The 18,065-nt window shown below is 46.4% G+C and overlaps 1 protein-coding gene across 1 annotated transcript in view; it reads left to right on the top strand.

Annotated features, from left to right (window-relative positions):
- The window catches only part of GNAO1 (G protein subunit alpha o1), a 310,003-nt gene extending 296,865 nt beyond the window's left edge, over positions 1–13,138 (top strand). Inside the window, exons 8-9 of the mRNA XM_032785771.2 lie at positions 10,380–10,603; positions 11,718–13,138. Coding sequence (XP_032641662.1) covers positions 10,380–10,567 — 188 coding nt within the window. The 3' untranslated portion in view covers positions 10,568–10,603; positions 11,718–13,138. The remainder of the gene's footprint in view (positions 1–10,379; positions 10,604–11,717) is intronic.
- The last annotated feature ends 4,927 nt before the right edge of the window (positions 13,139–18,065 follow it).

The following is an 18,065-nucleotide window of genomic DNA, read 5'->3' as shown; positions in this document are numbered from 1 at the left end:
CCAAAGTGAATGGTTTGCCCCCAGAATTGGCATCTTTAGCAAAAATCCAGTGTTAGTTATGTTACCATCCAAACAGATGGAGAGTGAGCCAGTTCAAGGAGTGAAAAGCACAACAGACTTTGGCAGAATTATTTTACACTCTTTAGCCTATGTGCGTGCTGCAGAGGGACTTTCTAACTACACTTTCACATGTCATTCAGCTAAATCATATGCTACCCTCACCCTCAATCAAATCCATACATACAGATCCATGCACATTAAAGGGCAGAATGCAGGGTAAGTACATAACTCCCACACTATGCGGATGACAGAAAGAAGAAAAAAGCCTTTAATGTGGAACATTCCAGTAGTTAAAATGGACCAGCCCCAGAGCAGAGGGAAGATGAGGCTTCCACCCACAATTACACAGTTAGGAACGGTCAGCCATTTGAGCAGTCCGATTGGCCAATCATTCCCCTTCTTGAATAATGAGGACGACGTTTGAATTTTGCAGAGGACATGATTATGAGTCATGAACATAAAAGTCTTCTCTGCGATTCAGTCACAAACCAGAACAAAATAGTTTATCCCTCTTCTTAATTATTTATTAATGGCAAAATCCTATTTATCTTTAAAAAATTAAGGGGGGAGAAAGTTAAGCCCATATGACTGGCAGATCAATGGGCCACATAAGGGACTCAAGTCCTTCATTGAAACACTCGCTGTCTATGGAAGAACCAGTTATACACTGAGCCCTATGGCTGCGCCTCTTAAACCGACTTGCAGAAGAGCTCTGGGTAAGCATGAAAGCTCGTCTCTCTCACCAACAGACGCTGGTCCAATAAATGCTATTCCCTCACCCACCTCGTCTCGGTAACCCCCTGAGATCAACATGGCTACAATAACACCGCATACTTCTTAAACTGTGTTATTTCCTGTCTTCAGTAAGGTTTCTAGCCTACAGCCCTTACTCACGTGTGGGAAGGCTGCAGGACTGGGCCAGTGGTTCTTAGAAAGCATGGGGATGTTTTTACAAAATGTGGTGCTAATTTGTTTCTCACATATTTATTCCCTTGGAAATTGTTAGGTTGCGTGGAATTTCAGGAGAAAGGCATTCTGCAGGCCAAAAGCTGTGATATCATAAAATTCCAGGTTTGCCCAGGGAAAACAGCTTGGCTTGGAAAAAATAGCATGAAAAGGTCTTGGAAACCAAGAAACAATTCTGAATTGGCAACAAGAGGCAAAACTGCTCAAGATGCAGAAGGTTTCAAAGTGTGTTGTAAATATTTCGCACACTTCTGAAATCTCCCTTCCAGAGCTCGGCTTTAGCGACCATGAAGGGGATTCTCTAACAAGACTGCTGGATACAGACAGACCCTCTGGTCGTTCTCTCTGATGCCAGGACTAACACAGCCAATGCTGCCTAGTGCTCACCAACAGGGTCTTCCTTTGTTCTGGTCAGGAATAAGGGTTGAATGGAATGGACTGCTGTCTATCAAATTATCCTCCATTGCCCCCTGAAACAGGTTTCTACACCTCCAGGGCACCACGTTGTGGCTACATCTGGGGATCAGCTCTCACCTGGTCTGACGCCTTCTCCATTAGTTGCTTGCTCCCCGGTCTCTCTCTGAACTCGAGGTGCTCCCTCTTCATGCCTTAGCCCTCCAGCCAGGTCACTGTAGTCCTCCCCTTCTGGGGTATCAAAGTCCCACTGGAGAAATCGTCTGTCTGTGGTTTAGTCAATCTTCTGATCCACTTTGAAGTTTGGGGCACTTTCCCAGTGGCCAGTAGGGGAACTGAGGCCCACACACTACTCTGGGTTCCAGCCCAGGGACCCTATACCCAGCAACCAGAGTCTGCTCAAGCACCAGCCCTGTTGCTCTGTCCCTGAGCTCTTCCCTACCTCTTCTCTATCTTCTGGCCCATTTCTGGGTTTACCCCTGCAGCTTCCTCCACTTCCTGTGGCTACTTCACCCCTCTCAATTCCTGCCAGAGGCTTAGTCCAAGGCAAGATACTAAGGCTTACTGTCCCCCTAGAACTCCTCCTTGTCCCTAGCCAACTCCCCCCCTCTCTGGGGGGTGACCACAGATCACCTTCTTACAGCCCTTTTCTCTGATCACCAACTGCCTCTGTTTATAAGCCTAGCCAAGCTCCTCCCCCAGCTGGGTTTCATCAGCCATTAGGCCTATCAGTAGTGTTAGCATATTTGCCTGTGGTGAATATGGGACACCTGGAAAAACTACTCATATTCAAATGAGTTCAATGGCAATCAGTTAGAACTATGCAGTAGACACAAACAAATTAACATCAAGTTGACTGAGCCCTTGTTAAAAAGAAATACTGCGGAGTTGGATTTTTTTTATTTACCTTTTTATCTTTAAGGCTTTAGGGTTCACACAGGGAAAGGTCTCTGTCACACACACACCCACCTCTCTCACATGGGGAGGTGATCAACCCTCCCTGCTGGGCATTCTCTGCCCTCCATGCTTGAGCCCCCGGGATGCCTCCGCCTACCCTGATACCTGGTGCTGCACATCTTCCCAAGGCAACACGTGGAGGGGCACGCAGGGTCACGTGCCCCAACTCCCCAGATTTCTGCCAGGATTCACACCAGAATGTGGCCAGCAGCAGCCTTTTGGCACTGTGCAGGAGGGAAGGGATGGGAGCTGCTTCCAACTGCAGGTGGGGGAAGGGATGACCTGGCCCATATCTTTGCAGAGCTCATCTTCTGCGCCCCCCCTGCTCCTCCATGGCTGGAAGCAGCTTGTCCCTTCCTGGCCACACACTGTCGAAAAGCAGTTAAGACCTGCAGGCTGCCACTGGCCACTGACATAACCCAACCACCTCCTACCCTCTGGCTAAAGCGCAGGCAGGAAGGGGTTAAGCCCTAAGGATGTATTGTGCACGAGGGCCCAGGGAACCGCACTGCAGGGGCTGCAGTGAACCAGGCCAGAGAGCTGGCTCAGCAGGGGTGGGTGCCTAGGGATGGAGCACCCTCCCTGGGGGCAGGACCCTGGGTGTGGGGGGAGTGAAGAGGGTGCTAAGCCCCTGCCCAGGGGGCTGCAGTGAAGCCTGTAGATTTGGGGCATGAACAGGCTGGAAATTGCTTCCCCCTCCTCTCCAGAGCTTAGCTGAGGGGCGGAGAGGCTGCCCCATGCCAGGGCTGTGCAGGGCTTTGGTACATGCAGGGCTCAGCTCCTCCTGGCCAGCACCCCAGGCGAGAGCGTCTTGGGCTTTCCCAGGACACCAGCCCAGTGTGTTAGAGAAGGAACCTGCCAGCCAGGCTGCTGGTGAGCTGAGCGCTCCGAGCAGGGACTGGTCCTCCGCACAGCCCTGGGAGCAGGACACAACCCATCGGGGGGATATGGAGGCATGGCAGGGCAGGCAGAGGGTGAAGGGGCAAAGCAGAGAGGACAGCAAGAGGGGGCACATGTCAAGGGCCAAAGGATGGGCAGCAGAGGAGACATGTAACCAGCTACTGCCTGGCGCCTGCCCGCACTCACCAGCCACTGCAGCTTGCAGCCAGTGCCAGCCAGAAACGGGACGGGAGGTGGGGCCCTGCTGGTCAAGAGCTGGCACACACCAGGGGCTGCGCAGACGAACCATCGGGGGGAGCGACCAGCCCTGTGCACTGCAGCTTTGCCTCGCCTCCAGCCATATACCCCCATTCCCAGTGTTGGCCACTGGATCCCCGCCCACCCACCGAACCACCGCTAGTAGCAGGTGAGCAGGGATCCAGCAAGCAGCAGACCTGCCAGTACTGATGGGGGCAGGATATAGAAAATACTGGACAATTTGCCTGTTTTTAAGAAAAAGGCAGGACACCTGCAGGAGAGCTTAAATGTGGGGCTGTCCCTTTAAAAATGGACATCTGGTCACCCTACCTCTCAGGCCCTGGTTTTCCCCCAGACGCAGCCTGTATGGTTAATTAGCCTATTTCACTTGTTGGGGCCCTGTCGGGGGTGAACACCCCATCATACCCCTCAGGCGTTAGAAGAGTTATTACTGAGCGATTATAGCACATTCAGGCCTAGATCCTCAAAGGTAATTAGATGCCTTGAAATCAATGGGAGTTAGGCACCTAAATACCTTTGAGAACCTGGGCCTCAGTACCTTTCTCAGAGGGATTCAGCCTGTTGCTTTCACCTCATTCCTAGCCGCAGCCAGTCCAGGAAGCAGGACTAGTGACTAGAATCAAACTGGTCTTAGGACATGCCACCGACGAATCATTTGGCCCTTGCTCTTGCTTTTAACATACAAACCTATGTAGTTGTTCAGTACAACAACATTGTTGGACATTTCTTCCGCTTATTGGCTCTCCCCTGACAGGATGCTCATTTTACATCAGTCCAGGGATGGTGCTGTGGGTGCACTGACCCATGAGGTGCACCCACACATCACCACTCACTGGTTGGGTGTGTACAGCAGAGCATACCCTGCCGTGTCTCAGCACATACTTAGCAAATAGATTCATGGTAACAAGGTGGAAACAAATCAAATACAAGTAACAGCGTCAGGATGAATCTTCCCAAGAGAACAGTTCCACTGGTCCTGAGGTAACCCCTGGATGGATTGGAGGCGATAATCAGCTGCACCTGTTTAACAATCCTTTTGCACATCCATCCCCCATAGCCCCCCCTCAGCTGGAAGGAGAAGTGACTTCAGCTTTTTATATAGCCTTCCCCTTCTCTTCTCTTTCACCCCTTCCCCCCAGCTCTGCACTTCTCCAGAGGATGGGCTGGGTGCTCAAAGAAGATGCTGAGCAGAGTGGAGCAGGGCCAATAGAGTGGGGGAGCAGGTGAGGAAAGAGAAGGCAGAGGAAGAGCTTTAGGAAAGACAGGCCCTTCCTGAGTTAAGTTGGACCTTGAAGGAGTGTTCTGGCTGGCATAGAGGCTTTTCCATGGGTGGCAAATTTGTGTCCAAATCAGATTAATGCTCCATTGTACATTTTATAATCCACATTATCTTGTGTACTACTGCTGATTACACCTTCCAACCCACCTGAGAACTGATCAGCCCCTCATATGGGCTTCCCTGGGATTTGGATGCAGGCAGCCAACAGGCTAATTGGGCCCCAGCTGTGTTCCCCTTCCCAAGAAAATGGCAACATCCTGTTTAGGATACAGCACTGCAGACTAGGTACAATCCCTCTGAGGTTTAAGCTGACCACCTTCTCTCCTTTAGATGTGATCTAACATGAGGATCTTTGCTCCTCCAAGAAATAACATTAAAATAAAAGAACGGAGCCAGAGAAAGAGAGCTTGAAAAGGAAAATAAATCTCCAGATAATAGCAGCTCTTCAGAAGATGATTGGCTTGGGGCATTTCAGCAAAGGGCCAGGCCTTGACGCTCTCACCATCATCAGCTGCTTAGTGAATAACATGTATTTTTCAGCTGTAACAACTGATCCTCCACTCTCTCCTGATCATCAAGCCACCATTTGACAAAGACTTTGAGTCCTGCCCTAATAGGCTGTAGGAGCCCGATAGGCCCCTTAGCAAACACAGGCCCTTCTGGACATTTCATTTACACAGTACAAACTGTTGCAGTAGCATGTAGAGTGGGACCTCAAAATGGGCCCAAGACAACGCTGGCCTCCACCCACCCCTTGGCTTGGGTAAAGTGATGAGGTTCTCAAAATGCACCCTCAAAAGCCTGTCACTGAAGACTGGCCAGGGAAGAGGTGAGACCTGTCACTTGGATGGGACCAGGCTGCCGATGGAGGGTGGAGCTTTCTCTTGCCCTAGTCAAGGGGCTATTTCCCCTACCCCTGCCTAGAAAGGAGCCTGGTGCTTCTTCCCCAGTGGGGAGTCCACATGTGTCCTCTCTCCTCACTCCTGGGCTGGGTCTACCACAGGCAGGGCCTCACTCTTGTCAGCTTGGGTGATGCCACCACCTGCCAGCAGCCCCTGATGAGGGTGGTGCCCGTGCCTGGAATCACAGCTGCCAGTGCTCTCCCCATGGCAGGACCTGGAGGGTGTGGCTTCCTGCAGCCACAGCAGCACCCCCTGCTGGAGAGGGTGCTGAATACAAAATAAGACACTGAAGAGTCCTGTTATAAGGTTCCAAATTTCCGTGACTGACTACTGGAAAATGGGATTGTCTGTGGGAAAAACAGGACACCTGGTGACTTTACATGGGCGAGTATTCAAAGATGACTGAGTTTGGCAGCCCAAGTCCAGACAGACAGATAGATGTTGCAATGTGCCATCTGCAATCAGGAGCAAGGGGCAACGTAACAGGCACTTACCAGCTCTGAAAAAAAGGAGATGCAGGAAGCAGCTGCAGGTTACAAAATGGCCACCTTAGGGCTACAGCTGCTTGGCTCTGCCAAATTTAAAGAGCCACCTCCCAGAAAGTCTAGAGGGAGGGAAGAGAGTTACCCTGCACTGGACTGAGTTAGTAGGAAGCAGGAAGATGCCAAGGAAGGTGCCCGTGGGGAAGGAGCTGCACGGGTACCTGTCACTGCTATCTCACAGTGCCAGAAGGTGGTATCAGGGACAGTGGGTTTTTCCCTCGTTGTTTTTACTCAGAGGTTAGACGTAAGGGGGAGCCCGGAGTGGGGATGCTGCTAAAAGCAAAGGTCCCCCTCCTGTTTCGGTTTACTTTAACCCCTGTCGCCTGCTCTCACTGCCGATTCCTTATGCCTCACGGCTGGATAGGGTCTGTCCTATGTGCATTCCAGATTTGGGGTTCTCTGTTGGCCTGGTATAGCTAACCCAGTCTATACGCCACTACTGCAGCCCCCAGATTGCAGAGTCAGGCATAGGTCAGGCTGCTCTGATTTCTGACCATCTGCCCACAGCCTCAAGTGTCCATGACAACAGCCAACAATAGGGGAGCACAGGGATATCCTAGCCAAAGCCTCTGGCCAGGAGGTAGGAGGACAGATGGTTCAGAGCAGCTCCCCTCCCATTTAGCTGAGATCTAGCCAGGACACCCACACACACACACACGCACCACTATGGGAAGGGAAGGAGGGTCTCAATCACCCTGGCTTAGAACCACTCTGTCTACACTTGGTCCTGTCTACACCAGGAAATTCCCAGATAGGCCATAGCGCCACTAAGCAGCTGGAACAGAAGCTATACTCTGGCTTCTTGAGTGCAGGCATTTCATTCCTTGGCTACACTGTTCACTGCCTCCAACATACTCACATGAGCCACAACAGGATGTCCCTGGAAGGTCCTGAGAAAGCAGCAGCAGCAGGTCTCTGCTGCATGTGTGGTTTGTGTAAACTTCCTTCTTCTTGGTTGGTAATACGGATAATGGTGATGGCCTTAGAGTCTACGCTCAATAAACCTAGCAGCAATTTCTTACCCCGTCTATGCCTCCACCAGGAACATTATAGTTTAATTAGATGGGTCTCATCTCACCGCGACAAAAGCACCATTGTTCTGAACAAGTGAGCAGAAGAGTCACTCTGAGCCATCTTCACATATCAACTCCATGTCCGGCCAAACTTCCTGTTCAATTTATTTTTCTTCTTAGCCACATGTTAGTGAATGTCAGTGCTGCTGAATGATACAGCCATGACAGCCCTGGAGAGCAAAGCCCCGACGTAGAGACGGGCCCAATCTGAAAACTGGGTGTCTCCCCTCTTTGGAAAAGTTTGGATCCTGATTAAAATGTAGTAGTTGGCCTCATCTCTGTAAGAAACCGAAACCCCAAATCTCAACCCCCCTGAACTGTGGGAAAGTACAGGACAGAGCTGCACAGCAATCTACTCTGCTAACACTGACCAGAACAGACCACTGCTAGAGTGACAAAGTAGATCAGTCTCCATGTGTTGCCATCAGTTCTTGGGCTCCCAGTTCTGTCTGATCACTAGAAAGGGTGGTTAACTGTCTACTGGAGACCATCTGCTCATTCCACCATGGCAGCATCTTTCTTCAGTTGTTGCAAAGCTGGGTTGGATTTAAACAAGCAAACTGAAGAGGAAAGTCTCCATCATCATTCCCTTGCCAATGCCCCAAGCCATCCAATTCTTCCTGCTTTCCTCTTTGTGCAGGACAGGCAGGGCTGTCCATCAAAACGGAACACCACTCTGCAGCCATCTTGTAGTTAATGTTAATTAGTCAGTGCTTAGCTGAGTGTCCATTGGTTTTGCATCTGGTTGCTCCTGTCCAGTCCATTCCCCCTGATCTATTTGTTTAATGTTACAAGCCTGATTCAGTTACAGCGATGTAAATCAGGAGTAACTCCATTGTACCAAGGGAGGAGAAACTGGCTCTGGTGGTCAGTGTTGTAGGGTGGTTATTAGAAGCGCCTGATACCCTGTGAATTGCTACTGATGTGATTCATAGGCAACCTCCATTTCTCACAGGTTATTACAGTGTCCATTGTAATAGCATTGACCATAATAATCCACTTACTGGGTATTGCTGGAACTGCTAGATACTTGAGTATCAGAGGGGTAGCCATGTTAGTCGGGATCTGTAAAAGCAGCAAAGAGTCCTGTGGCACCTTATAGACTAACAGATGGATTGGAGCAGGTGTAACCCCAGAGGAAGTCTATGAAGTGATGTAACTGGGAGTATAATGAGTGCCTAGGCCCAGATTCACAAAAGTATTGAGGAACCACCACCGATTTCAATGGAAGCTTGGAGTCTAAATACCTTTGTGCATACACGCCTAGTGTCCAAATCCGAGTTTGGTGCCTCGTGGTTCTTTGCTTTCCCTGTTCCCTTGTGTCTCTAACCACTACAGGAATAGAAGGAGCATGGGGATGCAGCTCCCAGGTTTGCTGTAGGGATTTGAGTTGCAGGTGGAATGCAGAAAATCAAGCTCACGTTTAAGCCTTGAAATATGTTTTCATTTCAGCTTGTAGCAGTAGTTACATGGACTCAACCGTAATCATTTGTTCCCATTGTAACCTTGTGGAAAGGATCAACATGTTGCAAGATGATCTCCATGGGCCCAGTTTCTCTTCCCAATGCACTAACCAGGGCAAAATAGTGAGATTCCCCAGCAAGGCTTGGACTGTAGTAACCTGGGGGCTGGCTGTAGCTTTGGCTGAATCAAGCACTATTAGTGCTTAGGACAGGTCTACACTTAAAAAGCTGCACTGTAGTGCTTTTAGTGAAGCGTAGTTAATCCATCTCCCCAAGAGGTTTTAGTTCTGCCCTCCTATTGGCACAGCGCTGTCTACACCAGGGATTAGGTGGGCATATCTGCATCGCTCAGGGGTGTGGATTTTTCACACCCCTGAATGATGTAGTTATGCCAATGTCGGTTTGTAGTATAGACCTGGCCTTCGTTTTCCATGTTTGTACTGATGCGCACTGATTAGCAGTTCCCTGCTGTTCCCACAAAGTCACTGTACCTGACCCCGCTATCACTACCGCTGGTGTCAATTAGGAATAACTGCATTAAAGTTAGTGTGGTACAAAGCAGGTGTAGCACTAACTTTCTGATACTTTTCCTCTCGCACCATCTCTTTGTTTGTTCTCCCCCTATTGATAATGTGACTCCCAGTTGGAGATACAAATATCAGAGCTTCCAAGATATTTTCAGTGCATTAATCTTTGATGTGACCAGCAAAATAAGAACACACATCAGGCTGGGCCCTTTTGGGTGTCTTTGCAAAGGATAAAGGCGGTCTTCAAGCTTGGCTAGTTTGTTTGCTTTTGAATTTTTCTGCTTATTTTTTACCTCAAGAAATATCAGGACCATCATCTTCCCTGGGTTTTCTGGAAGTCTCCTGGTGATGCAAAGAACTGGAGTGGGAACTTTCTATAACTTTCAGGGACGTAGAATACTGAATCTTTAAGAGGGAGGCTCATTCCTCCCAGCTGTTCATTCAAGTGTTTGAGTTAAATAAGTGTTTAAAAACAAGAACAATGAGCAAGATCTTCAGCTAGTGTAAATAAGTCAATGTAGCTAGCCGATTTACACTAGCGAGGATCTGACCCAAAGAGCTTTGAAATCCCTTTTCTTCTCAGTTGCTCATGTTTCACTTGCAATGTTATTGTCCCATTAGCTCTCCAGCTATCTATAGACTCTTCTGGGGAAAAAGAGAGTGGCCAGATGAGACCTGGTTTTCTAATGTGAACTACAAGCAGTGCAAAATGCCTTCTTCATGTATCGCAACCCCATCTTTTCCCCTTTATCACTTTAAGGGAAATTACACCAACCCCTCTCTCAGCCCTTTTCTTCCAGATCTCCCCAGAGCAGTGGTTCTCAACGCTTGAGACCCAATCAGCACACAGCTGCGGCCCATGTGACAGCCTCAGGGCTATACCAGTAGTATATATGTTGTGTGGATGTATATAACACAGAGAGCTGCATATGCAGCCCACAATGGTAAATAGATTGAGAACCACTGCCCCAAGAGCGTGCTCATGCCTGCAAGGCCTCTGACGGGATTCTCTTTCTTTTCCTGTTTGTTTGCCCACAGGCCCTAACACTTATGAGGACGCAGCGGCATATATCCAAGCACAATTTGAAAGCAAAAACCGCTCCCCCAACAAGGAGATTTACTGTCACATGACTTGTGCGACGGACACGAACAACATCCAGGTGGTCTTCGATGCTGTCACCGATATCATCATTGCCAACAACCTCCGAGGCTGTGGCTTGTACTGACACCTTCTCGTCCTGTATAGCAAAGCAACTCCTTTGGTAATGATCACGGCGTGAGGAAAAAATTTTAAAAAAAGAAAAAAAGCGCAAAACAAAAACAGAATCAAACGACAAAAAACAAAATCATTATACTAATAATGCAAGCTGGTAAATAAAAAAGCATAATGACAAATTATATATATATAAATATATATATATATATATTAAGAAAAACCACAACAACAATCTTTTTAGTTTGTCTCAAAGAGCTGTGGACAGAACTGATTTCTCTGACAGGCTTCAGCCCTCCTTGGTATTGTCACTAGTCATAGAAATCAAATCAATTAAATAAGCCAAGAAAAATTACGCTGGCATTTGCTAAATGGTCTGCCCGCATTTTGAACCTAAGGTATCCTATGAGTTTTAAAATTGATTGTTTTCTTAAAACAAAGAGCAGTAATGTTACTTTTTTAACTCTTCTTTGTGGGGAGGGGCTTCAGGTGTAGAGTGGAAGGGGAATTTTTTTTTTCTTCTTTCTCCCCATTCCAGCTTCCTGGATTTTTTTAGGTACTGCTGTTAGGAAGCTGTAAGTCAGCTGGTGCTGCACTGCAGTCTGGGTCACCTGGGCTGGGCTTTCAGTGCCTCTCGGTTCTGTTCAGCTCTTGTGGGTTTCAAAAACAAACGAAAAAAAAAGACAAAAAATAATAATAAAAAAAAGGACAAAAAACCAAACCCAAGCCACAATATTTTAGGACTTTTTTTAACTGGGACGCAGCAGGAAAGCATCCTTTCTGTAACAAGCTCTTCACTTGTGGAATGTAACTTCCTCCCAAGTTAAAGCACAAGATGGAGAGCTTCGGGCTTTTTACCAGCGTGGGTTCTGTGAGAAAGAGGAGGGCCCCTAGTGGCAATCACACCCCAATGCACACACACATGCAGGGGGAGGGATGTATTTGCCCATCAAACTCAAACCGTGTGTCAGTGCCAACCTCACTTTCAGGTGGGCTTTGGGCAGGGGAGGGGAGATGCAATTTATTTTTGAACAGGGTTAAGGACATTACCCATTGTGATCCTGTTTTACTTGGCAGTAAGGGATTCCCCCTATGATTTAATTGATTTCTTGATTGATTTTTAATGTATTCAAGCCTGGGCTCCCTTCTCTCTCTCTCTCCAGACCACTTCACGGACTCTCCTGTTGGCGTTCTCCTTACCGGTAGCATGACCTTTTGGCCTTTTGCATAAGACACAGCCTTCCTTACTGAGTCAATGTATAATGTTCTGAACATGGAATGATGGCTGTGTGTTTCCGTAGACTGCTGTAGATCTGGTTTTAGCTGAGTCTTTACATTTAGAAGCTAAAAGATTAAAAAGGAAGAAAAAAAAGAAAAATGAAAAAAACCTTTTTTTCCATGTGCTTTGTAGCTAAAAAAGAAGAAAAAAGAAAAAAAAAAAGATTCCTTTCCTGTTTCCCCTACTCCCCTTTATTTAAAAAAAAGAAAAGAAAAATCTTTTGCAACCGTGCTAAGAGGTATTCGCCTCTTCTCCAGTCCTCATTTTAACAGGAACGAATTTGCGTTTGTTTTCATTTAATTTCCCTCTTTGTGTTTATTTGTGCCCTGCCTCTTTAAAAAGCGAAAAGGGGCGGGGGGGGGGGTCTTTATTAGCCTGGAGTGATAAGACTACAATGCAAGACCATGCCTGTGGGTCAGGTATCCAGCAGGGGATGTCTTTCTGCTTTATATTTATTTATTCTTTTCCCCTAGTTTAATAACGACTCTTTGTTCTGAATTGTCTCTTTTCACATTCCAGGTTTGTATCAAAAAAGCACAGCTGTCACTGGCCTGTAGCGGCCAAATTATCCAGAGATTCTCCCTCTCTTGACTTATTTGCCCTGAAGAATACTGTGTATTACATACCAGATAGGCTTCCTCTTCTTTCTTTTATTGTTTTGGGGGTTGGTTTGGGAGACCTTAGAGGGATTATTTTTGTTTGGATTTTTTTTGTTTTGTTCTGATTTATTTTTTTAACTTTCCAGTGAATGCTTTTCTGTGCTGCTTTTTTCCTCCTCTGATCCTTCCTTTTAGTGAATGGTGTTTTCTCTCTCTCTCTCTCTCATGTGGGGATGTTTGTGCTGCAAAAACAAACGGAAAAAAACAAAAAATACAAAAAAAAATACAAAAAAACCCAAAAACAAAAAAAGAAAGAAAATGTTTAAAAAGTTTAAAACACACACACACAAAATCACAAAAAAACAAAAAACAAAATCAAATGTAGTGTTTACATTAAAGCCACCGTTTTCATGACCAATCCTTCGTCATTTCTACTTTGATTAGTAATCAGACATCGTCACAGTTTCACTTTTCAGAATTACCTTTGCTGAAGAAAACCAGTCACACCTGTTTAAAATAAAATGATTAAATACAAAGGAAACTAAATATATATATATATAAAGCGCCAGGTCTTTCTAAGCCTTTCTATTACCAATCAGTGAGGTTTCTGTGATATATTAGACACTGCCAATCTCTTTCTCTGACTAATGGAAAATTCATGTGTAGCTCAATAAAGAGAATGTTTGTCTGTAATCCTGGTCTTTCACCTTCTGGTTTTCAGACTACAGTTATTTTATTATTTTTCTTTAATTAAGAGGTGGGAAAGAAAAAAGAACATGATGGTGCCAATTCAGATATTTCTTGGGGATGTGGGGGAAGGGGACAAATTCTGCCCCCTATCCCAGCTCCCACTCCCAGCAGGGACCCAGTTCCAGTCCCAAGTCATCCCATTCTCCTCCCCCACCCACACACAGAGGAACCCTGGGTCTTCTGCATCCAGGGAATCTCCCCTCTCTTTTACCCACGTGGGACTGCACTCCACCATCCAGGGACAGATTCTCCATGTGGCAGGTTGCAAGGCCACTCACTGAAACTTGACTCAGTTGCCCCTCCATCGTTACGGCAGGGCAGCTGCAGAAATTTCAGTAGCCGTGCTTTGGATCTCCCTGGAGGCAGTACTGATTTAGTGCGGGACCACTGCTTAAAAGTGGTTCGCCCATGCCAGCCACCCCGCCACCCCTCAGCTCTGTCCCCTAAGGAACTCTGAGCCAGTGTAAAAACCCAGGGGAGGGGGCACATGCCCCCCAGCCCCTTCCAAATTGGCACCACTTCAAATTATTGCACCTTTTGAGTTGTTGCAAAAAGCTAGCAAAGGACATTGGAGCCAGATTTTTTAGAAAAACCTCAGCTCCCAGTTAGGTCCTGGGATCAGTGGCTAGACTGTGATGAGAACTCAGCCTATTGGATGAATACTGGGTGTTTTTGGAAGTCTGGCCCCAATTGTGAAAGCTGAGCACTAGAACATCTGGGCCCTATGTGACTCAGGAGATTGGGAATCGCAGGCCTTTTGACTTTAAGCTAATTGTTCCCAGCCCAAGGCCTGAATGTTATATTGCATATAGACAGTCCCCTGCACCTATGCAGATTGCTATTGGCTTCAGAGTGGCTCTGGGCAGACACAGGGATCTGCCCACAGAATACACCTTGCACGATCAATACTATGGGCAGAAGCATCTGGATGTTGTTGCCATCTGATGGTTGCTGGTAGCCTATGTGAAATGGATTTGGTGGGCTTGATCGTGTGTGTCCCATGAAATATCACAGCCAGTGACACTCATTGCAATCTCATTGATCCTCCAGCAGCCCAGGATGGAATACACAGAATCTGAACTGTCTTGTGCTCCCGCCGGGAGGGCCTCCAGGTCAGGTTTGAGGCACACTGGCAGGAAAGTGGAGGGAGGAAGCTGACACTGTCAGCACCTTTGCTGTGCCGGCACAACGGAGAAAGCAGCATCTTGAGTCTCAAACGGCTGTCAGCCACATGCCTTTCAGCAGCACTGAGGGGGGTGGAACATTTTAATGCCCTGTAAAACAGGTGTGTCGATACATACACCTCCTGTGCAATATGCTTTGAGATCTAGGGCTTGAAAAGCGCTATGGAAAGCTAGGAATATATTAGTAATAATTAAATTTAAATAATTAAATTTTAAAAAATAATCACAGAAACTGAATCATCCACTAACATTTGTTTTTCTTAACATAAGAACGGCTGTACTGGGTCAGACCAAAGGTCCATCCAGCCCAGTATCCTGTCCTCTGACAGTGGCCAATGCCAGGTGTCCCAGAGGGAGTGAACCTAACAAGTAATGATCAAGTGATCTCTCTCCTGCCATCCATCTCCACCCTCTGACAAACAGAGGCTAGGGACACCATTCCTTACCCATCCTGGCTAATAGCCATTAATGGACTTAACCTCCATGAATTTATCCAGTCTAGCTACAATTAGCCAACAAAGTTTGAATCTCAAATATTGAATTCTCTTAAACCTCTCCGGAATAGTCTAAAACCCAAGAATTTTATTTAGAAATTATTTGTTGAAGAATGGACACATTTATGACAGTTGTTAAGCTCCTTGCAGAAAATTTGCAAACAGGAAAAAAGGTGAAATCCATTGAGCAAATTGCTAGCTAGGCATTATTTGCCCACAAACCAGGAAATTGCTGCTGCAGAAATGAAGGTCTTATCCATTGGTAAGAGTATGATTTTTTTATGGAACATGCTGCTCTCCCCTGCTGCACAGAAAACAAAGTGAAATTTCTACCCACCGGACCAAACGTGGTGATGTAAAGGTGTGTATAACTGCAACCTGCTGGCCTTGAGGGAGCTCAGAGGGGAAAAGACAGAAAAATGACTTTGTTTTGTTTAAATACCACTTCAACCAATCTTTTAAGGTACTTGGAGTCTGACCTCTTCCAGGAGCAACACCACCATTGGAAAAAGAAGATGAAAAGAAATAGACTTTTTTTTTACCAGAACCCAGAATTTAATAATCAATGCTGAAAGCTCTTCTCATTTGCTGAATCCAAAGTAAAAATCACCCTTCAGCACAGAGAAATAGGCAAGGGTCACCTCTATAAACAGGAGTAAAACAGATTAACCAAACGCACATTAATTTTTTCCAGGATAAGCCCTTTCCTTGGTACCCCATTTCAAAAGAACTGCTTCCATTTGGGAAGGCCTGGGTTCATTTTCTGTGCCTAGGAGAGGAGCCCATTGGGACAGTGTATGGACTACTCTGCTTTTTAAACACTCTACCTGTCTTTCTTTACCAGATTAGATACAGATTATTACTAGGAAGCCAGCCGTTCTGAGGCTCTGTCCACAAGATTAGGTAGTAACAATAATTAACAAGTGTTACAGTGTTTCAGCAAACCGCTGGCCGGTTTCCTTGAGCCTGTGACATGAGTATGATGCCTTATATCCATGTATGGACAAGTTATCTCCAGTGTGTTTCAGAAGAGTCATTTGGCAACACCTGGGATGAGGGCTTTAGCTCAGGGCCAGGGGGCCGATGTGCAACAGGAACCACTAGAGTTAGCAGATACTTCACTCCTGTTATATGAGAGGGGTATTAATCTGTGTAAGCCTGACCCACATCAAGCTACTGGAGACAAGTAATAAAGATCTGTTGTCTCATCCCAGCACTCCTATGTGGCATATGTTGGTTGGTGCAGGGAGGTGGACAGTGAGATACAGGAGGTCAGATGACATGACCTGGTGGTCCCTTCTGGCCATAAATTCTATGACTTCTCTGACATGGTTTCAGAAGCTAACAAAACCTTTCTGAGTAGTGAAGTGAACATAGCCACCAAAATCCCTCAGCCCTGCAGAGAACTGACATATTTATTGCACGGTGCAATCTAGCACCCTGTCTCCATAGTGTGAATGTGGAGTCTCAAGTCTTGTAGCTCCACCAGTTCCTCTGGCCTTGCTTTCTCCATACCACAACACCAGAGCCTCACTTTGCAGGCGACTAGACTAGATGACCTCTTGAGGTCCCCTCCAGTCCTATGATTCTATGAAATGACCCCCAAGCCCTTATTCCCAGCAGCAGTAGTGGGCAAACACTGAGGTGCATCCAGAGTACCAGAAGGCCAGGGTTCAACCACAGTTGTGTGTGTGGATGCTTCAGAATGGTTTGGTCAAAAGTGATCTTGTCACGTTAGCACAATGTAAGTACAAACAACACATCCTTTCAATGTAGTCTCCCTGGAATTCCTTCCACAGTGTAGACCTGTTCCGAATATCAGATTCAATGGGCTTTGGATCAGATCTTTAACAGAGATACACCCTTAAAGATTTCAGTAATCACAAAGGGAAACTATTCCCAATAATGCACTTGAAACTAGGAGACCTTGGGCCTACAATGCTATCGAACCAAGTTAGCCTGAGAGAAAACACAGCGTTATCCAGAATAAATTCACCTAAGTGTAGACATTATTTACAAGCCAAATGTTTCCTGTTCTATTCAGAGGTGGCCGTAGATGAGTCTGCAACAGCCATCTGTTCCACAGACCATAGATCAGAAGCTGAATTTTCATTTTCCCCGCTCCCAAGTGATCTTTCTGTCTGGCTCTCCAGAAGGAAATACAGCTCTTTGCAAGATGGAGAGATTGTGTCCACAGCTGAGAAGATCCTAATGGCTGTGGTGTCACAGGGAGTTTGTCTAAAGCGTCTTCTTGACTTTGTTTCATGTGAGTGCTCACCTTGCACCCACTTTGACAATAGGGCTCAAACAAAGGGAAAGATTAGAAGTTTTAGATCTTGACAAAACCAGTCTGGCCCTGGGGTTTGGTCGACAGTGAGCCATGCCAAAGCTGGAACAAGTTTCTGGTTTATAAGAAACTCACAGACCAGGTAAATCTTGTGTGGCTTTACCTTTGGGGAATACTGTAATTGTGCACCAAAGGTAAATCAGCCAATGACTAGATGATGCATCAGACTTTGGTTCATTGGCAAACTGCAGTCCAGTCTGTCTTATAGCATTGTTTTTTCCATCAGAAACCAAATCTTTGAGCTGAAGCTTTTCCTGACATGCACACCTTCCACAAAATGTTATTTGAACGGTAATTCTCACTCCAAAATGGGATCAGAACTGTAAAAGTACCTGTTCCAACAGGCAGACAAAGATTTCATCCTGTGCTGGGAACATCTATGCCCTTTGGCAGAGAACTTCAAATGGAAACCTATCCTTAGTTAAAAAGCATGCTATCATAATACCACTTCTCTATCTGTTCTACTTGTGTCTCTATCTATTTCAGCTGTACATTTCTAATTAACTCATCACTGTACTATCTAGGCATCCAAAGAGAAACCAAATTATGTATCACCTATCTCCCACCTTCCACACATGGTTTTCAGTTTCTTTCCCATTTGCCATGATAGTTTGTCTGTTTTGCAAGTGGCGTAAGTGTATGTACCATACAGAGACTTGTTGCAGCTGGTGGATACATTTCAAACTTTTGGCAAATAAATGGAGCAGGGAGGGCTTGTGAATATTTCTGCAAAAATGTTTTCCATCTATTTGTCTCCAATATTTGTCTCCTGCTGGGCCCTAGGATGCAGCCTGCAGCAACGAGGATTTCACACATACATAGCAAAAGGAGAACAATCCTCAACTCTTCACATCCACA

This window comes from Chelonoidis abingdonii, chromosome 19, assembly GCF_003597395.2.
Source record: "Chelonoidis abingdonii isolate Lonesome George chromosome 19, CheloAbing_2.0, whole genome shotgun sequence".
In the NCBI taxonomy this organism is placed as follows: Eukaryota; Metazoa; Chordata; order Testudines; family Testudinidae; genus Chelonoidis; species Chelonoidis abingdonii.
The sequence above is the reverse complement of the archived record's forward strand: the minus strand, read 5'-3'. Positions and strand labels throughout refer to the sequence as shown.